This window comes from Mobula hypostoma, unplaced genomic scaffold, assembly GCF_963921235.1.
Source record: "Mobula hypostoma unplaced genomic scaffold, sMobHyp1.1 scaffold_42, whole genome shotgun sequence".
NCBI lineage: Eukaryota > Metazoa > Chordata > Chondrichthyes > Myliobatiformes > Myliobatidae > Mobula > Mobula hypostoma.
Window position 1 is genome coordinate 1,611,941 of NW_026948219.1, and position 23,038 is coordinate 1,634,978.

Below are 23,038 nucleotides of genomic sequence, written 5' to 3' on the forward strand. Positions count from 1 at the left end.
CACGTGATTAGTAGCCCAGCCGTTAAACCGACCAAGCTCGAGCTCACCAGCGCGCGGTGCACAAAAGGCCCCGGATGATCGGTTGAGGTAAGAAGGGATCTCCGGGTTGGGGGTCTCACCGGGCGGGCGTTTTCAACACCGACTTCGGGTAGTTGCTGTGAGCTCCGGACTCCGTGACCCGCAATCCCGGGACAGTCCTGCTCTCTTCCCTCTCTCTCAGCCCCACCATCCGTACACGGGCCCCGGGGAGCTTCCGGCTGATGAGGGAATGGGAACCGATGGATCTCTCAGACAGAGCTGAGCTCCAGCTGTCTAAATGCAAGGATCGGGAACTCGGAGAAAGGGAACAAAATCTTTTACATCAGCTGTTGAGAAAATCACCTTTGTTCTGCCTCCAGTCACAAACAAGAGAAAATCTGCAGATGCTGGAAATCCAAGCAACACACACAAATTGCTGGAGGAACTCAGCATTAGTACTCTTTTCCATAGATGCTGCCTGGCCTGCTGAGTTCCTCCAGCATTTTGTGTCTGTTGCTTGTTCTACCTCCTCTTGTTCTGGACTTTTCTACCCGTGAGAACATGTTTTGTCCCACTCTCTCTGGGTACATAATGATATCAAACACCTTTGTCCTGGGCAACAAGTAGCTTTCACATCACAAGTGTGCCAGACTCCAATGAGACAGACTACTGCCCTTCCCTTCATATTCATTGGCATTGCCATCACTGAGTTCACCACCGTCAGTCACCTGGGGGAGGGTTCAGGGGAAATATTTATGTACAAAACAGAAACTGGTGTTACCTGTGTGTATTGTGGTGATGCAAAAGTTGCTGGAGAATTTGAAAGTGAGAAGAAGTGGAGTGATAGTTGGAAATCTGACTTTTTAAAGTGTAATGTAGCAAGTAAACCACATATAAACAATGTGCAAAAGCTCTGGTAAGAAAATCCTCCATTAACCTTTACAGGCCTGCTATATATTCTGTGCGAGAGTGCAGAAGAACTTGATCAAACCCAGAGGAGATCAAAGTTCTTATTGACAGTGATTTGCTAGCTGTTAAAATTAATACCTCTCTAAATAAAATTCAGTGTGCACATGTTGTTACTGGGTAAAACAAAATGCACAATTTTGTGCACATTGGATATTACTAATAAGAGGAGACATTGGTAGGAAGGTGGGGAGACCTCCAGTGTCCCTGATGTCCTCATGTACAAGATGTGCATCCAGCTGCAGCTTGTAACCCTGCACTTTAAGGAGTTGGTACTTGAAATGGATGAATTCTGGATCATCCAGGAGCTGGAGGGGGTGATTGATATGACATGAAGAGAGGTGAGTTACACCCAAGGTGCAGGACACAGGAAACTGGGTGAGAGTCAGGAAGGGGAATGAGGTTAAATAGCCATCACAGAGTGCTCTTGTTGCTATCGCACAACAATGTGCAATGTTTAATTTATAGTAATTTATAATAAATAGTTTGTACATAGGACAGTCAATAGAACATAGAAATTCACTTGTATCAGCATGAATTAATCAGTCTGATGGCCTGGTGGAAGATGATATCCCGAAGCCTGTTGGTCCTTTTGCTGTTGTACCATTTCCTGGATGGGAGCAGCAGGAACAGTTTGTGGTTGTGGTGAATTTGGTCCCCAATATCCTTTGGGCCCTTTTTACACACCTGTCTCTGTAAATGTCCTGAATAGTGGGAAGTTCACATCTACAGATGAGCTGGGCTGTCCACACCACTCTCTGCAGGTTCCTGCGATTAAGGGAAGTACAGTTCCCATACCAGGCAGTGATGCAGCCAGTCAGGATGCTCTCAATTGTGTCCCTGTAGAAAGTCCTTAGGATTTGTGGCCCCATCCCAAACTTCTTCAACCATCTGAGGTGAAAGAGGTGCTGCTGTGCTCTTTTCACAACACAGCCGGTATGTACAGACCATGTGAGATCCTCGGTGATGTTTATGCTGAGGAACTTAAAGTTATTCACCCTCTCAACCCCAGATCCATTGATGTCAACAGGGGTTAGCCTGTCTCCATTCCTCCTGTCGTCCACAATCAGCTCCTTTGTTTTTGTGACAATGAGGGAGAGTTTGTTTTCTTGACACCAGTCAGATGTTGTTCAGACCTCAGACAGAGTCAGCAATCAAATGGTTGAGCATGGTGCGATGAATGTGCTGAGCTGTGTATATCACAATGCAAGAAGCATCGTAGGAAAGCCAGATGAGCTCAGGACAGGAAATTATGATATTGTAGCCATTATTAGGACTTGGTTACACCCAACAGTCTGAGGGATTTATTAGAGGAACAAATTTGTAGAGAGATCGCAGACCATGCCAAGAAACAAAGATTGATTCAGTAAGTGATTTTAACTTTCCATATATTGACTGGGACTCCCATACTGTAAAAGGACTAGATGGGGTAGAGTTTGTCAAATGTGCCCTTAATCAGTTCATAGAATTTCCTACGTAGAAGTGTGCAATAAGCTGTTAAGAAATGATCCAGGGCTGGTGCCAGAAAGTAGTGATCATAATTCCATGAGATTCAAAGTAAATATGGAAAAAGAGAGATCTGAACCATGGGTTGAGATTCTAAATTGGAGAAAGGTCAATTTTGATGGTATCAGAAAGGATCTGACAAGTGTGGTTTGGGGCAAGCTGTTTTCTGGCAAAGGAGTACTTGGTAAGTGGGAGGCCTTCAGAAGTGAAATTTTGAGGGTGTCAAGTTTGTATGTGCCTGCCAAAATAAAAGCTGAAAGGTAACTGGTGCAGGGTACCTTGGTTTTCAAAAGATATTGAGGCCCCGGACATTTTATTCCTCCAAATGCCTCAGACTGTTGGGTGCAACCAAGACTCATTAATGACTACAATATCATAATTCCACCCCCTGAGCTCATCCGACTTTTTTTTAGTCGTCTTCTGTTGGTTTCTAAAAGCTTCCCAATAGTTTTTGCTCTTTTGTTTGCCCTCTCTTTGGCTTTTATGTTTGCTTTGGCTTCTCATTTCAGCCACGGCTGTGTCCTCCTGCCTTTCCAATGCTTCCACTTCTTTGGGATGTATTGATTACTCAGCTCCCGAATTGCTCCCAGAAACTCCAGCCATTGCTGCTCTGTTGTCACTCCTACCTTTTCCCTTCCAAACAAGTTTGACCAGCCTCTCTGTCATAGAAACATGGAGAAGTTCAGTACAGATACAGGTTAGTTGGCCCATCTGGTCAATGCTGAAGAAAATATTTAAGCTGTCTTATGTGACCACTTGCACCGGGACTATTGCCCTCCATACCCCTACCATCCAGGCTCCGATCCAAACTTCCTTTAAATAGTGAAACTAAACTCATATTCGCTACTTGTACTGGCATCTCATTCCACACTTTCACAACCATTTCAGTAAAGAGCTTTTCCAAATGTTCCCATTAAATGTTCACCTTCCCCACTTACCCATGACCTCTGGTTGTCATCCCACCCAACCTCAGTGGAAACAGCTGCTTGCATTTACCCTATCTATACCCTCATAATTTTGTATACAGTACTTCTGGCAAATCCTCAAAGCAATGTATAATTTCCTTGTTGATATTTAGAGCCTTTTTTAGGTGCACAAGATGATGAGGGGCATTGATCGTGTGGACACAAGGGGGTATCACTTTAAGGTGCTTGGAAATTGATACTGAGAAGATGTCAGGGGTAAGTTTTTTTACACAGAGAGTGGTGGGTGCGTGGAATGCACTGCCGGCTATTTGTATGAGAGTGTTTCAGTTACTGTGGGGCCAGGAACCCATGCAGCTCAATGAGAACAGGGAATAATACCAATGGAGAGAGTCAAACTGAGCCAGGTCACAGATTGGAGATGGCAGAAATGCCCCATTCTTATAGAGACAGGAAGAGCATCAGAGAATTTGATGGCCATTCCAGATACCAGCACTGTGCCCAGTTAGAAGATGATTTCTCTCTCCAACTTGGGTTGAACTTCACTGTAACAGTGAGATGCCAGATCACAGCTTGACAACTCAAGTGATCTCATCTGAAATGTTGTCCTACACCCATTGATGGATTTTGTAAATCTTTTTACAGGTTAAAAATGTCAAGGAATTTGTCTACGGGAATCTCGAACACAACACGCCAGTTTTGCTGTCTCTGTCCAGATACTTAAGAAGAGGAGCAAGGGATTCACTCGATCATCCTTCCTGCTCAGACTGTGGAGAGGGATTCACTCGATCATCAGACTGACTGGCATGCCCGTCATTTTACACAGGGGAGAGGCCGTTCATCTGCTCAGACAGTGGGAATGGATTCACTCGGTCATTTCAACTGAAGGTGCATCAGCAAATTCACCTGTTCTGTGTGTGGGAAGGAACTCAGTCAGTCTACCCACCTGTGGACACATGAGTCAGTTCATACTGAGCAGAGGCTGGTCATCTGCTGAACTTGTGGTAAAGGATTCACTCAGTCATCTGGCCTAATGGCTCACCAACGAGTTCACACTGGGGAGTGGCCGTTCACCTGCTCGGACTGTGGGAAGGGATTCACTTGCTCATCTAAACTGAACATACATCAGCGACTTCACACCGGAGAGATGCCATTCACCTGCTCAGACTGCGGGAAGGGATTCGCTCAGTCATCTGAACTACTGGTACACAAGTCAGTTCACACTGGGGAGAGGCCGTACACCTGCTCAGACTGTGGGAAGGGATTCACTTGCTCATCTAAACTGAAGGTACATTGGCGAGTTCACACTGGGGAGAGGCCATTCACCTGCTCAGACTGTGGGAAGGGATTCGCTCAATCATCTGAACTACTGGTACACAAGTCAGTTCACACTGGAGAGAGGCCGTTCACCTGCTCAAATTGCGGGAGGGGATTCACTCAGTCATCTCAACTGAAGGTACATCAGCGACTTCACACTGGGGAGAAGCTATTCACCTGCTCAGACTGCGGGAAGGGATTTGCTCAGTCATCTGAACTACTGGTACACAAGTCAGTTCACACTGGGGAGAGGCCATTCACCTGCTCAGACTGTGGGAAAGGATTCATTTGCTCATCTAAACTGAAGGTACATCAGCAAATTCACACTGGGGAGAGGCCGTTCACCTGCTCGGACTGTGGGAAGGGATTCACTCGGTCATCCCAACTACTGCTACACAATTCAGTTCACACTGGGGAGAGGCCATTCACCTGCTCAGTCTGTGGGAAGGGATTCACTCAGTCATCTAAACTGAAGGTACATCAGAGTGTTCACACTGGAGAGAGGCCATTCACCTGCTTAGACTGCGGGAAGGGATTCACTCGGTCATCCTACCTACAAGCACACTGGTCAGTTCACACTGGGGAGTGGCCGTTCACCTGCTCGGACTGTGGGAAGGGATTCACTTGCTCATCTAAACTGAAGGAACATCAGCGAATTCACACTGGAGAGAGGCCATTCACCTGCTCAGACTGTGGGAAAGGATTCATCCAGTTATCCCACCTGCAAGCACACTGGTCAGTTCACACTGGGGAGCGGCCGTTCACTTGCTCAGACTGTGGAAAGAGATTCACTTGCTCATCCCACCTGAAGGCACATCAGCGAGTTCACACTGGAGAGAAGCCGTTCACCTGCACAAATTGCAGGAGGGGATTCACTCAGTCATCTCAACTGAAGGTACATCAGCAAGTTCACACTGGAGAGAGGCCGTTCTCCTGCTCAGTATGTGGGAAGGGATTCACTTGGTCAAGTCAACTACAGAGACACCAGTCAGTTCATACTGGGTAGTGGCTGATCACCTGCACAGACTTTGGGAAGAGATTCTCTCAGCCAAATCAACCAAATGTGCATAATTGAGTTCACACTGGGGAAAGGCTGTTCACCAGCTGTGAATGTGGTAAAGGATTCATTCAGTTATCTATCCTTATGACACCCTATGGGATTCACACTGGGGAGAAAGTTTCAATAAGCTGCATGCTGGATATTTGTCCATCACCATTGCTGAATGCAATTTCGAGAGTGACTGTCGGTACTGAACTCTGCAATTATTGCTGCTGCTCATCACACCCAGTTCTACACTCTGGTCACTGGGCAAGGGAGGAGTTTCTTCTGCTGCACATTCACCTCTAATGGGACTGGAGTTTTAATATTCTGGATCTGAGACAAATCAGTCAGTTCTATTTTAAACTCTGTCTTTGGTACTTAGTAAATTTATAACACACCTAGTGTACAGTCGAGCAGCAGTCCCTAGCCACCGGGCCGCAAAGTATGCGCTACCGGGCCGCCTGGAAATGATATGATTTGGCGATAGGAGTCAGCTGCACCTTTCCTCATTCCCTGTCACGCACTGTTGAGCTTGAACGCACGCGAGGTCATTACCCGCGCGTCATCCATGTCAGCGCGGGAAGGTAGATCAACTCCTCGAGCTTGCAAATGACGATGGGCTGCAAAGTATGTTTGACATAACATCTCTGCCAGCGTTCTGGATCAAAGTCAAGGCTAAATATCCTGAGAAAGCCACGAAAGCACAGAAAATGTTGCTCCCATTTCCAACATATCTCTGCAATGAATGCAACGAAAACCAAATTGCGTAATGGACTGGACATAAGGAACCCCGTTCAAGTATCGCTGTGTCCCATCACCCCTCGATGGGACCATCTGGTTGCAGGGAAACAAGCATTCAGCCCAGGGCTCCCACTGATTCAGCGATATTGGTGTGTTACAATGATTTTATATGTTCATATGGGGAAAATATGTGCAGTGTGTTTAATATCCAAATGTTACTTAAAATGCTATGATGCTATTGATTTATATAACCATATAACAATTACAGCATGGAAACAGGCCATCTCTGCCCTTCTAGTCCGTGCCAAATGCTACTCTCACCTAGTCCCACCAACCATGGACCACCGACCTAGTCCATTCCTTTCCTGTCCATATACCTATCCAATTTTTCTTTAAATTATATTGAACCTGCCTGTACCACTTCTACTGGAAGTTCATTCAACACTTACTTCAAGCTCCCCTGTCCTTCCCTGATACAGTAATTGACTTATCGCTATATTCATGCGAGGAAAATATGCGCTGTGTGTGTAATATTAAATTCGTTAGATAAACGCTTTTAGAAACGAAATTGAGTGTAGTAGCCACTTATCACCTATATTCCGGTCGTGATTAACACCTTCCTCCCCCCCCCCCGAACAGAATCGCCAAAAACGATTTGTAGAAAAAATCGGCAGGTACACGCATGCGCAAAGCACGCACACGCTCTGGTGCCCACGCAAGGCTTCATGGTCGTTGTAGTCTCTGTAAACAATGTATTTGGCTCCACTCTTGTCCATTGGCAACCCTACCCACCGCCCCCACCCCCGGGTCGGCCGGTCCACAAGTGTATTGTCAATATGAAACCGGTCCGCAGTGCAAAAAAGTTTGGGGACCCCTGCAGTAGCGAGTCAGCTCAGGCCGGCTGGACCCTGCCAGTGATTCTGTTCCATGACAGTTCTTTTAGATCCTCCCCTGTACGGCCAAAGTCAGCGTGGTTTTCCTCAGGAGAAATCTTTTCAGACAAATCTGTTGGAATTCTTTGGTGAAATGAGAAAGGCAGTGGGTGTTGTTTGTTTGGATTTTCAGATGGTCTTGAACAAGGTGTTGCACCTGACGCTGCTTAACAAGACCACAGCTCATGGTGTTTGGTGTCTCTGTGCCTGTTCCCGCTGGAGTATAGAATAATGGGGCGGGGGGTGGGTGGGATTCCTGAATACTGAGAAGCCAAGATAGAGAGGATGTGGAGAGGACGTTTCCCATAATGCAGAGCCCAGGACTGGGAGTACACCCTCAGACTACAGGGAAATCAATTCAGAAGAGAGAGGAGGAGGAAGTCTTATGATATTATGTTTATTCAACACGGCCGTGTCTGATCTATGCGTCTGTTCCCATGCCCCTCTATCTCCACCTCAATGTACCCAGCCACCCACACTTCACTGATCCTAAAGGAATTTACATGGAAGATTTAGAATTTCAGAAATTTCCATACGTCTCCATTTAAAATGAGCAGCCCTTTTCGATCCCTGTCTGTTTCTCTCTCACTGATCAGCAGAGATGTCAAAGAGTCCGTCCCTTTCCCTCGTTTTCTCCCCCACCTCAATCCCTGGTTTCTATCCCGGTTTATTTCCCCATCTCTATTCCCTCCAATCTCTCTCCTCCGTTGTTCTCTCCCGCGCCTCTTTCTGTCCCCTCACTCGCTCCCGTTTACTTCTCTCCCACATCCATCTCATTTCTCGCCATTCTCTCCCCTCACTTGTTGTCGCCACCGTCTCACTCCCCTCTGTTTCTCGCCTCTGCTACTTCCCTCCCATCTCTCCTCAGTCTGTCTCGCTAACACTCCAACAGCCTCTTATTTCTGTAACTCAGTTTCTCCCTCCCTCACTTTCACTACCACCACTCAGCCTGTTCTCTCTCTGTCTCTCTTTCCCTCCTCCACTCTCTCTCTCCCTCCCCCCCTCTCTCTCTCCCTCCCCCTCTCTCTCCCACTTTCCCCTTTCTACTTCTCCCTCTTCCTCTATCTCTCTGGTGGAGGAGAAGATGGCGGTGTGATGCAGCGCGCAGCCTCTCCAGTGTATGATACCTGTATTTGTAAGTAGGGGCCGTGCACAATTCTGATTTGATGGAGACAGATGTGAGAAGCACAGAAGAACATCTGGAGTAACTTCTGAAATGCCCGGTTCGCTGTTGCTGCTACTGTGTGATCGAGAATCTCCGGAGGGGAAGGACAAAATCCTCAGCTTTGCCTGTTACTGGCGGCCGGGGTTGGGGTCGAAGTGCTCAGCAGAGATGGTGCTCTGTGCTCAGTGTCAGAGGGCTGGTCGGAGGCTCGAAGTTTTCGGATGGACTCAGAGTCGGACTGTGGTCGGATGCTTCCAGGATGCTGCATCGGCAAGTTTGCAGCACTGGAAGCTCATGGCAGGGAGAGTTTTCTTCCTTCTACCGTCTGCGTGAGATGATGGGACTTTCGAGAGACTTTGAGACTTTTTTTACCGTGCCCATGGTCTGTTCTCTATCAAATTTCAGTATTGCTTGCACTATTGTAACTATATGTTATAATTATGTAGTTTTTGTCAGTTTTTCAGTCTTGGTCTGTCCTGTGTTTCTGTGATATCACACTGGAGGAACATTGTATCATTTCTTAATGCAAGGGCATTACTAAATGACAGTAAAAGAGGACTCTAATCTAATCTCATCTTTCTCTCCCTCCTGTGCTTCATCCAACTCCAAATGCCAGTAAATTCCGATGTTACCCAGGCTACTTATCTTGTTGCTGTCACAATCGCACATCAAAAAGGACGGGATGCTGTCCTGGAGTGAACTCGGACCGAGATTCAGTGTCGGGGTGCGCGGTGCGGTTTGAAGACAGAAAGGGGAGAAGAAAAGTGAGAGTGAGAGAAAGTTGGGGTGAGCGGAGTAAGAGAGGGAGGTGAGGAAGTGGGAGAGGGTGTATTAGGATAAGAGGGGAGAGGAGGAAAGGTAGAGTAAGAGAAGATGGAGGAAAGAGACAGAGGAAGGTGTTTTGATGAGTGAGGAGGGTGAAGAGTAGGGAGAAAAGGAGTGACAGATACGGTGGGTCCACTATGGAGAGAGGAGGTAGCAAGATGTTGAGGGAGTTCCATTCCCTCTGTCCCACTCACAGTAACTTTTCTAAGGATGTATTTGTATCAACGAAAACAGGATTCAACATGTTGCGATCATGTGCTATTCTGAACTGAAATGTAAGGTCAACCCAGAAAGATGAAGAAAGTGTCACAGTAGAACAGTTATTCCCTCTGGGGGCGGTTACGTGTCCTAAGACGGCTTTAGGAACAAATAACACTCGCCGGGGGTCATTCACGATTCTTGGTGGGGCGGTAAGCCCCTCCAGTTTGAGGCCCCAGACCTGACCGACCGTTAGTAGAGCAGACACTTCCAGAAAAAGAGGAGGCGCTGGGACACAGGAAGAAGCAGAGCACCGCAGGCCTTGAGCATTGAACATCACAACGCATCTGACACTCGGCAATCTCGTCCCACCTTACCAACCTAACAGACATTATTGGGAATGCATAAATTAGCAACCAGGGTGCTCGACATGTCCAGTTCACTCGCAGCACTAAAAGGGCTAGAATAGGTTGGGAAACTCTGCTGTAGAAGAAAGATTTAACCACTAGATGGACATAATTGTCCATGGATGGGATCCGCACCATCTGAGCAGACGAGGTGTCAACATGAAGCGCGCGTCCGACGCCAGACTAAAAGGTGGAGATCTCTTCCCAGAAACTGAGTGGTTCCTTGTGGCAATATAGGACCAGGTGGCTGACACAAAAATAACAGAAATGCATACTAAAAAAAAATAACAAATTCAAGATGAAGTGTATTTTCCCATGTTGTGCCTCTCTCGGGCTTTAAAGCAGAATATGCTGTTTGAAACTATCCAACACATTACAGGATGCAGCAACAATTTACTTCAATCTGTTCACTTACACAGGCGCCATCTAGTGGCAGGCATCATTCACCAGGATCTCGCTTGAAGATGTGAACTCCTGACAGGTTACTATAAGTATACACCTAATCCAGTTTTTCAGTCGGAGTCTGACAATTATATTACGACCGATCCATTATTAGAGATAGGGCAATACATGATCCCCGTCCGAATGTAATATCACAGGATAAACGTGCAAAGACAATTTGCCTGATTGGTACAGCCATTCCGACACTTACAACACACAGGAATCAGTCAGCGAACAACACCTGAAATATGCCGACTTGAAACAGGAAAATGAAAGTCTGCGATACATGAACAATTGTCCCAGTTGTAATATATACGACTGGTATCATCCCAAAATCAGTACACTGAAACATTAGACAATTAGAGCTGCAGAACAGTAATAAACACCGCTAGAATAGGCCGAAAATTCATCACAATTGAGAAATGAATTTTTTGTCTGTGTCCATACCTCACGTTCTACGAGTTTTAATTGAGAAAAACTAAAATTAACGTTAAACATGTGATTGTACTGCGGAGAATACAGGGGAGATTCAACATGCAGCTTGTACAGATGGAAATTTATGAAAAGAAAAATCAGGAAGCGAGGTGACATTTTTCCATTCAGCAGAGTAAACGTTTGCTTACTCCATGGAAATCTGCACAATTATGAACGAAATCGCGGAGCTCTGCGGTGTTAATCATTTCCCCATGACAGGTTTATCTAACATGAAGGACAGGTGCGAGGTTTACTGTGAGTTCGTGCAGACTGTTGACTTTCTTTTTCATTTCTTTCTGATGGAAAAGACTAACGTAACAAATAAGATGCAATTTTGCCGATTAGGACTTGAATGTCCCCGGATCCTCTCCCGCTTTATCATTACCGAAAGGGTTGTGGCGGTGACAGGAGCCGGAATATGGTGGGTGAATAAACATAAAAGGTCGGGTGATAGGAGGTGGATGTCGCGGGCTGAAGGGGTGAATGTGTATTTTCCTGTGTTGTGCCTCTCTCGGGCTCTAAACCAGTTTTATTCTCCCCGCTGCCATGTTCTCCGATGTCAGTTCTGCAGTGTTAAGATGGAAATCACCACGACCCCCTCTGAGAAGAGCTTAGATATTTTGTTTATTAATTAGTTGAATAATTGACGTGAGCGGATATTTCGCTGCGCTGATGAACTGCTCTCTGAACTTGGACTGAGTTACCCCATAAATTAGAGTGTTTGTGCAGCAACTTAATATCATCAGCATGTATCCGGTGTGTTGAAAAATGTATTCCGAATCATTGTAATAATTTTTATCTAATCCGGAAAGGACTTCAGAAACTTTTACTGACCACAGGATGATGAAGCTTCCGGAGATGGTGAGAAGTAAGATCACAGACCTCCTCCTGCTCTCCATCTCCGGGTCACTGCGGTTGTCTCCCTTGGTATCGCCCCTCAGCCCCTTACGGACGCGACTAGTCACTAAAATGTGTCTGACTGTCAGAGCGTTGAGCAGTAGTATTAACAAGAACGGGAGGAATGGATTTAGAGCGGTAGTAAAACAGTCATATACCAACCACCCGGGATCCGAAAAGTAGCCCGGCTTTGGAAAGCAGTCCCAGGATATATTGTCAATCACTTTCACAGGCTGCAATATGAAGAAGTTGGGCACATTATTCAAACAGAACAGAACGCCGGTTGTTGTCAGAACCACAGACGCAGTTTTCCCGGTGCAATACTTCGTTCTCCATTTCTGACAACAGATGGCGACAAACCGATCAAACGTGAAGCTGACGGTGAACCAGACAGAACAGTCTGTGGCTGCCTCTCCCAGGGCAACGATCACACTGCACACGGGGGTGATGTCGAGGAATGTCCCGGGGAAGTAATAATAACTGACCCGCCACAATATCACCGCAAAGACGATGGTTAGTAGATCGGCCGTCGCCATAGCCGCCAGGTAGCGAGTGGTGCAGGTGGAGAGGCCGCATTTTCCCCGGGACAGGATCACAATCGCCAGTAAATTCACTGGTTGCGGGGCGGGGGAGGAAAGCAGAAAGATTGAATGAATTACTGTCTCACCGCTCTGTGTGTCTCTGTGCCGAGATCAGCTGTAAAGAGAGGACAATCAAACTTTGCGGCCGCTCATTACTGGAGGTTTAGAAGGTGTAAATCGGGTTTCGCAGACGCCTCAAAGGCGCGCAAGCAGGGAGAAAGGTTACGGCCCTCGGTGCCGAAAGAGAAGCGGGATTTGGGAAGGAGGCATTGTCAACTGATCGCAAAGGGCACTTTTCGGCCGATGTGTAAAGTTTGAATACCTCGGCAACTTTCACGGCGATTGTGATTCCCGCGATCCCATCACCTATCTTCCGGCTCTCGTCGCATGTCGCCCAGCCCCGCTGCCTCGGATTTTGTCCATTTACAATGTTCAAAGTTCGAAGCAGATTTACTTCCTCTGCTCGCAAGCCTTCATCTCCTCCTGGACTTCCCGTTTGTCACCCGGCCACACGGGCTCAGCTGGGCTCGCTGCTTTTAAATTCTGCAACTGCCTTGGCCGCCGTTCCTTCACACTATGTGATGGGATCGAATCAGGAAGTTGCTATTTACATTTTTTTGTTTTGCACATTCTTCCTGATCTGTTCCAAATTACAAAAGTATTATTTCAGATGGATCGATGTTTATTGTTTCGCAGAGGAGTACCCCATGTACTCTACACTGTCAGGCATCTAACGGACACCTCTGGGTTGGCTAACCCCCTCTTCACGGAAAATATGGCGTGGAAACAAAAAGTTGTAAACTAAAACGCACACCGACACTTGTTTGAATTTTCGAAACTCACGATGGTCCGAGATCGAACACACAATTGAATCTCACCGCGGTTTCGCTTACCGCGTTCCCTTCAAACTCGCAGTATTTTTCAATCAATTCCCTTAAATTTGAAATTAAAGCATCTTGAGCTATTAATGCGGGGGAAAAAACACCAAGTAGCCCTTAAACGTGCCGAGCGCGCAGGAGTATCGGAGTTTACTTTGACAGTGTCTTCCTATTGATAAATCAAAACAGCTTGCCATGGATCCACAATATATATCCATCTCCCCGATCTTCCACTCTACATCTGTTTAAATTAATATATATATATATATATATATATATATATATATATATATATATATATTTTATTTTTCCTTTTCAGCAGAATCTACTGATTAAACTGCAAGGAAACTTCTGACCGGTCACAAGAGTTTTCTCACAAAGTCTGCACCGCACTCGCTGATACACCGGCATCACAACGCTGTCGGTAGCAGAACGAGTCCAAAAGCCGATCACATTGAACATCAAATGTTAGTTGGCGTCTGTTCTTACCAGGGACACCGATAACAGCAACAATCAAGTAATATATCTTTCTCACGCGGTAAAGCGTTTCAAGCATTCTGTGTGAGAATTAGCCTGTATTCTCGCTGCCCGCGATCTCGCTGAAGAAACTCTGAGCTGAGGAATCTCCACGCTCATTCATTTATACTCGCTCCAGCACGCTGAATATTCAATACTACACAAGGCTGACGTGTTTTTCCAACAGCTGGGGTGAAAATAAGCATGATTTCATTCAAATAAAATCTCAAATGGGATGAGGTATGGAGAGCTTCACGCAAAATTGCAAAATCTCACAGATGAAGAAATGACGATTCAGGAAGTCAGTAAATGTTGTTGTGAAACACTTTCAATGTCAACTCTCCGTTTCATGTTTCTTATTGTTGATCTTGTCCATTCCCAGTCTCCACAGACTTTGACATCATAGACCAATTCGATACTGTCACTGGGCTGCTCTGTTTCACTCTGCGAACTGTATCTGCTTTAGATGTTTCAATAGAAATATTGAAAAGAATATGTTGTTTGTACGTTTCTGTAATATAGTGAACAGCCATAAGCTGATCTCGCATCCAGGCTTACGAGGTAGGGAACGCACGCAATCCGTTATTCACAATAATCACAACACATACCTAAAGCAGGAAGAACTCAATAGATAAGGCAGCATTTATGGAGATGAATAAAGAGTCGACGTTTCATACCGGGACGCCTTCTTCAAATTAATTTAACACTTCGTCGAGCACCTTAGCTCCAAAATCAAAAAGCAGAAATTCCCACTGGCCAACCATTTCAATTCTAATCCCCATTCCCAGTCCGAAATGTTGGCCCATTGCCCCCTTTTCTGCCACATGAGCCCACTCTCAGGTTGGAAGAGTAACCTGCAAACGTATTCTCTCTATGGAACCTCCAATCTTATGGCATGAACACAGATATCTGCAACTTCCAGTGTTTACCCTCTCCCCTGTCCCTCTTCTTCATTTCACCACTTTTGCCTTCTACTCTTCTCCTCACCTGCCAGTCACCTCCCTCCGGTCCTCTCCTACTTCCCTCTCTCCCATGGTCTACTCTGTCCTATGAGATTCCCTCTTCTCTAGCTCTTTGCGTTTTCCCATTATCACCCTTAGCCATATTTCTCCCTCCTATCCTACGGATGTGGCTTCACCTACTCCCTTCCAGCTTGTGTTCTTTCCAGCTCCTCCCAATTTTCTTGTTTTGGCATTTTCCCCCGTTTCACTCCATCCCGAAACTGGGTCGCAGCTCAAAAAGTCAACTGTTTATTCATTTTGATTCATGCTACCTGACCTGGTGAATTCCTCCAGCATTTTGTGTGAGCATAAAATTGATTGCAGTCCGTGACCTGGTAAACCAGGTACACTCAAAGTTTGCACCGATATGAAGCAAATAATTGAATTGGTGCAACTGCTTAAACTGACAGAGTATCTGCATTCGTTACATTTGTACCAACAATGACAATTGTTCTGCAGAAGCACTGAATTGGTAGCATTGCTAACAGTGAGGTAGAAAGTCATAAGAGCATAAGATATAGAGGCAGTAGTAGGGCATTCAACCGTCGAGTCTGCTCCGCCATTCAATCATCAGCTGATTCAATTCTTCCAGTCATCGTCACTCCTCCGCCTTCTCCCCATATCCACTGATGCCCTGGTTAATCAAGAACCTATCTATCTCTGCCTTAAATACACCCAATGATTTGGACTCCACAACCGCTCGTGGAAACAAATTCCACAGATTTACCACCTTCTGACTAAAGTAATTTTTCGGCGTCTCAGTTCTAAATGGACGCCCTTCCATCCTGAAGTTGTTCCCTCTTCTCCTAGACTCCCCTACCATGGGAAATAACTTTGCCACATATAATCTGTTCAGACCTTTTAAGATTTGGAATGTTTCTATGAGATCTCCCTCATTCTCCTGAACTCCAGGGAATACAGCGCCAAGAGCTGCCAGAATTTCCTCATACATTGCATTCGCCCTCTTCACTACTGACTCAACCTGGAGATGAACCTTTGGTGTATCTTGCACAAGGACTCCCAAGTCTCTTTGCATCTCTGCATTTTGAATTCTAAATTATAGTCTGCCCATTTATTTCTTCCACTAAAGTGCTTGGCCATACATTTTCCAACATTTTATTTCATTTGCCACTTCGTTGCCGATTCCCTTAAACTATCTGAGTGTCTCGGCAGTCTCTCTGTTTCCTCAACACTGCACGCACCTCCACCTACCTTTGTATCACCGGAAGATTTAGCCAGAAATCCATTAATAACGTAGTCCAAATCATTGACATACATAATAAAAAGTTACGGTCCCACCACCGACCCCTGTGGAACTCCACTGGTAACCGGCAGCCAGCCAGAATAGGATCCCTTTATTCCCACTCTCGGTTTTCTGTCAACCACCCATGTTAATAACTCCTCTGAAATTCCATGAGCTCTTACCTTGTTAAGCAGCCTCATGTGCGGCACCTTGTCAAAGGTCTTGTGAAAATCCAAGTACACCGCATCTACTGCATTTCCTTTGTCTGCCCTACTAGTAATTTCCTCAAGGAATTGCAGTAGGTTAATCGGGCAGGATTTTCCGTTCAGGAAACCATACTGGCTTTGGCCTGTCTTGACATGTGCCCCCAGGTATTTCGTAATCTGATCCCTAACAATCGATTCTAACAACTTCCCAACTACTGATGTCAGGCTAACAAGTCTATAGTTTCATTTCTGCTACCTCCCACCCTTTGTAAGTAGCGGAGTAACATATGTAATTATCCAGTTATCCGATTTTTGAAAGATCGTTGTTAATGCCTCCGCAATTTCTCCAGCTATTTCCTTCAGAACCAGAGGGTGCATTCCATCAGGTCCAGGAGAATTATCCACCCTCAGACCATTAAGCTTCCTGAGCACCTTCCCAGTCGTAATTTCCACTGCACATACTTCAGTTCCCTGATACTCTTGAATGTCCGGGAGACTGCATATGTCTTCCATTGTGAAGACTGATACTAAATTCGCGTTCAGTTCCTCTGCCGTCTCTGCGTCGCTCATTACAATATCTCTTACATCATTTTCTATTCGCCCCCTATCTTCCCTCGATTTTCTTTTCCTCTTTATATAGTTAAAAAAAGTTTTAATATCTTCTTTGATATTAGTCTTCAGCTTCCTTTCATATTTCATCTTTTCCTTCCTAATGACGTTCTTAGTTTCCTTCTGCAAGTTTTTAAAAAGCTTCCCAATCGCCTATCTTCCACTAGATTTGGCTTCCTTGTAGGCCCTCTCTTTTGCTTTCGTTTTATCTCTGAATTTACTTGTCAACAACGGTAGTGTTCTTCTTCCATTCTAAAATTTCTTCTTATTTCGAATATATCTGACTTGCACTTCCCTCATTTTTCGCAGAATCTCCAGCCATTGGTGCTCTGCTAACCTTCCTGCTAGTGCCCCTTTCCAGTCAACCTAGGCCATTTCCTCTCTCATGCCATTGAAATTTCATTTATTACACTGAAATAACGACACGTTGGAATTTAGTTTCTGCTTCTCAAATTTGAATGTGAACTCGACCATATTGTGACCACTGTTCCTTAACGGTTCCTTAACCTTAAGCTCTTTCATAACCTCCCGATCATTGCGCAACACTCAACCCAGCACTGCCAATCCGGTATTGGTATCAACAACAAGCCGTTCTAAAAAGCCATCTCTTAGACATTCTTCAATTTCTCTCTCCTGAGGTGCAGTAATGGCCTGGTTTTCTCGATCCACTTTCATCTTAAAATCCCCAACGATTATCATGATATTGCCCTCTTGACACGCCTTTTCTATCTCCTGCTGTAATTTGTAATCCACATCCGGGCTGCTGTTTGGAGGCCTGTATGGAACTGAAATTCGGGTTCCTTTAGCGTTGCCATTTCGTAAATCAACCCATAGAGATTCTAAACCTTCTGATCCTGTGTCATCCCTTTCTTATACACAGAGCCACACCACCCATTCTGTCTACTAACCTATCTTTCCGATACACCGTATATCCTTGGACTTTCATCTCCCAATGGCAGCCATCCTTTAGCCAAGTTTCAGAGATGGCCACAACGACGTACTTGCCAATCTGTAGTTGAATTTAAATATCGTCCGTTTTATTTCTTATGCTGCGTGTATTCAACTGCAACACTTTCAGTCCAGTATTTGTTGCTTTCTGTTTCAACTGCACCACGCCTCTATTGCCCTGTAACTCATCGCACTGGCTGTGATTATGCCTCATCTGCTGTCTTTCCTTTCTAGCATTTCTGTTGCACGCTATCTGTGATTTATTTCTGTTTGCCCCTTCCTAAGGCCTATCACTCCGGTTCCCATCCACCTGCCAAAATAGTTTCACCCAGCTATATTAAATGTGCCGGCTAGGATGCTGGACCCCTTTGGGTTCAGCTGTAATCCGTCCTTTTCGTACAGGTTGTACCTCCCGCAGAAGATGTCCCAATGATCCAGGAACCCAAAGCCCTGCTCCCTACACCAGTCTCAGCTACTCAGTAATATGCCTGATCTGCTGTTCTTGCGCTCGTTAACACCAGGCACAGGCAGCAATCTCGGGGTTACTGACGTGCAGGTCCTGCTTTTCAGCTTCCTAACCAACGACTGAATTCTCTTTTCAGGAGCTCCTCCCTTTTTCTACCTATGTCATTGGTACCAACGTGTACCAAGACTTCTGGCTGTTTACCCTCTCCCTTCAGAATACTCCGCACCCGATCCCAGACATCCTGTACCCTGGCACCTGGGAGTCAACACACCATGCGGGTGTCTCTATCAGGCTGACAGAAACTCCTGTCTGTTCCCCTCACTATGGTATCCCCTATGACTACCGAATTCCTCATCTTCCTCTTTTCCTTCTGCACCACGGAACCGCGCTCAGTAACACAGACCCGATCGCTGTGATCGTGCTCTGTCAGTCATTCCCCCTAACCGCATCCAAAACGAGATGATGATTACTGAGGAGAATGGCCACAGGGGTTCTCTCGACCATCTGAGCTCTTTCCCTCGCTCCCCTAACCGTCACCCACTTAACTAACTCCTGCAGCCTCGGGGTGACTAATTCCCTGTAGCTCCTCTCTATCTCCTGTTCACTCTCTCTAATAAGCTGTAGGTCATCATCCCTAACATTGTCATCTCGGTGCACCTGGCGCAGATTTGGCCTTCAGGGGGACTGGAAGATTCCCAGGATTCCTACATCCGACATCCAGAGCAAAATACTAACCCTACCGACATGCTCTGTATTCCTTCAAATAATATATAAAAAATCATGTCTGGGTAATACGTAACCGCTACACGCTCCGCCCCTGACTCTCCTTCTGTGACGTCAGTCCCACACCCCTCCCGCGGTGCTCCACCCTAGGCATTCCCACAATCCTTTGCTCCCGCCAGTTTCAATGGGTCACTATTGCGGACACGTCTCCCCCTCTTCCGTCCGATTCCTCAATGGACATTAAACCCATGAAACCACCTCACTTTTTAAATATGGATTATTTCTGTTTTTGTACTTTATTAATCTATTCAATACTCATATACTGTAATTGATTTACTTTTCTATTCATTTTTATTTTATTTTTTTTCCTCTGTATTATTGAACTGCTGTACATATTTTTTTTTCTTCTATATTATTGAACTGCTGCTGCGAAGTTAACAAATTTCATGGCACATGCCGGTGCTAATTAACCGGATTCTGATTCTGATATTTAATGGAATTTAAGTTCTGTTGCGTTTGTACTTGATGCCCCACCGACCACTTTTCCCTCACCACTTACGAAATTGCGTAATTATCAGTGATCATTATCTGAGTTATTGACTGCTAACTGGTTCGCAGATGAAAACCGGAAATAAGCTCTTGTCCCGGTTATCGCTGTGACTATTAAGAATTCCAGAAGCACCTTGTAATTTCAGTATGAACGGAAAGTTGAAAATTCGATGTTCGTGTTGTGGAGATGAGAATGCCAATCCGGAATATAGGATGCAGTTGCTATAGGAGTTTTTGCCCCAACTTGGCCAGAAGGGGACACCGAGGACCGATAAGTCGCGGGATTTGCATGTGACAGAGTGTCTCACCCGGCACGACTATTTCAAAGCCCTGCAGAAGGGTAAAGGAAGAGGTGTTTTGACAGTTCTTTCACCTTTATCTGTCTTTTCCAGCTATAGTTCCCCGGACTCACTCCCGTGCCTTGTATATGCTGAATATCAAGCGTGACCGTTATCAGGTTTTATCCAATACGGAGTCGGTTAATAACAGCCGACACTTGTCAGTTATTGGTTAAAACATGATAAATAAATAACAATAATAAATTGTAGCATTTTATAGAGCAGGTAATGGGCATGTAAACAAATACGTGCAAGTTCATAATGAGGGAGATTGTTGGGGGGGGGGGTGGAATTCAATCTGGTCGGACTCTGGAAACATGTAATTCTCTTATCACAGCGGGACAGAATCTGTTACTAAACCTGGTGATTGCTTTACCGAGCTGAGCTGGTTCCGCAACTCTCCAGTTTTCTGTGGTCAGATGCAGGGCAGCAGCTGTACCGAGCCAGAATGCACCACTGTACGTGTGAAATTGAATCTTTCTACCTGTCCCTGTTATGGAACTTTCCATCCCAGGAACATGCTGGTGAGAATCTTCAGTACATTTGTGCCGGGTCTCTTTCTCTTTGTGCCGTCGATAGCGGCGTGTAGCGCTTCAGGTGACACTGAAATGAGCAAAGTATATTTGTAATAACATATCTCTGTTCTTGTACACTGTCCCTCATGAAATTAAAGGAAAACGTTTCCTGATGTGTAACCACTTAGCTTTTTTTTATGTTCCTCGCAGTGAACCTCATGAAGATTTTAATCTTGCGCTGTGGCTCCGGAGGAGCATAAGACCTTAAGATATAGGGGCAGAATTAGACCATTCGGCCCATCGAGTCTGCCCCGCCAATTCAATCATGGGCCGATCCAGTTCTTCCGGTCATCAAACTCCCCTGCCCTCTCCCCATACCCCTTGATGCCCTAGTTAATCAATAAATTATCTACTTCTGCCTTAAGTACACCAAACGTCGTGGCCTCCACAACTGTTCGTGGCAACAAATTCCACAGATTTACCACCGTCTGACGAAATAATTTCTCCGCACCGCTGGTCTAAATGGATGTCTTTCAATCCTGAAGTCTTGCGCATTTGTCCGAGACTCCCCTACCATGGGAAGTAACTTTGCCATATCTAATCTGTTCAGGTATTTTAACATTCGGATGTTTCTATGAGATCCCCCCATTCTCCTGAGCTCCAGGGAATACAGCAAAGAGCTGCCGGACGTTCCTCATACGGTAACCCTTTCATTCTCGTGAATATTCTTTGAACCCTCTCGAATATCAGTACATCCTTTCTAAAGTAAGTAGCCCAAAACTGCGCACAATATTCCGTGTAGTCTGACGAGACCCTTATAGAGCCTCGACATCGCATCCCTGCTCGTATATTCTATACCTCTAGAAATGAATGCCAAAGTTGCATTCGCCTTCTTCACAACCGAATCAACCTGGAGGTCACCCTTTAGGGTATCCCGCACAAGGATCTGCAAGACCCTTTGCATGTCTGCATTTTGAATTATCTCCGGTGTTGTCACTCTCTATATCTGGTTGTCATGGAAGCGGCGGATCTGCTGATCGGTGTCCTGGACCAGATATTCAGCAGGATTCCGAATACTTAAATGACAATCGAAATATTCTTCTGGTCTGAGTGTACTCCGGTTGTGTAAAATCAACGCTGTTCCTCTTCGTTCGGTCTGGTACACAGTCATCTTCACTCTTGATCCATTTGTTGCCAAGAAAATATGAAAACAAAATATTGCACCACAAAAATCGTGGCAATGATTCTGGGGACAGCGACTATCATCGGCTGCTTAAGTATTATTTACTGGTATTTTCGTTTCTACCAGTATAATACAATGATATTTGCTCCATTTATTTTTTGCCTTCTGTATATTATTTCTCCTTATCTTTCGCGATGCCAATGAACTTATTTAATTGCATCCTCACTTCTGTAAATCCCAGTCCTGTTGGTTCTCCTGACGAATGGATTAACCGCCGGGCACGTTTTAGTCACCAGCAGAGGGCGCAGGAGACTCCGGTGTGCTGACGTGGGGAAGGGTGCCAGAGGCTCGGAGATGGAGAACCGCAGTAAACCCCCCGTGCAACGAGGTGCTTAACAACCGTAAGGACTGCAAGATAGCACTTACGACAGAAAGCAGAGGGGTTAAAAGAAGGCATGATGTTGCCTTAGCAAACAAGGTGAAGGAAATTCCTCATGGGTGCTGCTCATACGTTAAGAGCTAAAGGATTGCAAGAGACTGACTTGGTCCTCTGAGTGATCAGAATGGTAAACCGTGTGTACAGCCAAAAAGATGCATTTAATGTGCATCTGTATTTACTCAGGAGATGGAGAGGGAGTCTACAGAGGTAAGGAAAAACGGCACGAACTCCATGGACAATACAAATTACAGAGGAGTTGTTTGCTGCCTTGGGGCAAATTAGGGGGATAAATCAGGGATCGTCCTCTGCGGTTTTCATCGATATCAACGATCTGAATGATAATGTATTAAAATGCATCAGGACATTTTCGGATGACGCCAAACTTAGAAGTGCATTCGGCAGCAAGGAATGCTACCACGGCCTGCAGCGGATTGTGGACCCGGTGGCAAAATGGCGTCACAGATTAGCGGGGTGGTAAAGCAGGCTGCTGGCACCAAGGCCAAAATGCTGAGTACACGAGATGGGATGTTTAGCTGAATTTGTATAAAACACTGTTGGAGTCTAATTTGAAAGGTTGAGCGCTGCTTTGGCCAGCTACACACAGGGAAAATGTAAGTAAGGTTGAAAGAGGGCAGAGAAAGTTTATAAGGATTTGGCCAGGTCTGGAAAACCTGAGTTATAAGGAAAGATTGACTGGATTAAAACTGGTTCTTTAGAATATCAAAGATTGAGAGGAGATTTCATAGAGGTATACAAACTTATGAGGGGTACAGACAGGGTAAATGCATGCAGGCTTTTCCATGATTGTTGGTAGGATCAACCGGAGGTGATGGGTGAAAGGTGAAAGGTGAAGAAATTAAGAGGGTCATGAGGTGAAACTTCTTCACTCAGTGGGTGGTGAGAGCGTGGGACGAGCTACCAGCACCAGTGCGCATGCGAACTGGATTTCAACGTTGAGGAGATAGTTTAGAAGGTAGGGGTGTGGTAGATA

At 45.5% G+C, this 23,038-nt stretch overlaps 2 protein-coding genes across 3 annotated transcripts in view; one reads left to right on the plus strand and one right to left on the minus strand.

Annotated features, from left to right (window-relative positions):
* LOC134341937 (zinc finger protein 227-like) overlaps window positions 1–23,038 on the minus strand; it is a 367,790-nt gene that overhangs the window by 20,092 nt on the left and 324,660 nt on the right. The window lies entirely within an intron of this gene.
* Window positions 3–9,229, plus strand: LOC134341938 (zinc finger protein 229-like). Of its 2 annotated transcripts, XM_063039884.1 has the most exons (3): window positions 24–87; window positions 3,569–3,671; window positions 4,059–9,229. In XM_063039884.1, exon 3 carries the CDS (start codon window positions 4,447–4,449, stop codon window positions 5,734–5,736), a length of 1,290 nt encoding a protein of 429 aa, XP_062895954.1. In that variant the 5' UTR covers window positions 24–87; window positions 3,569–3,671; window positions 4,059–4,446; the 3' UTR covers window positions 5,737–9,229. The 2 variants fall into 2 exon arrangements, with proteins under 2 accessions (XP_062895953.1, XP_062895954.1); XM_063039883.1 differs by lacking the exon at window positions 3,569–3,671 and having other exon boundaries at window positions 3–87.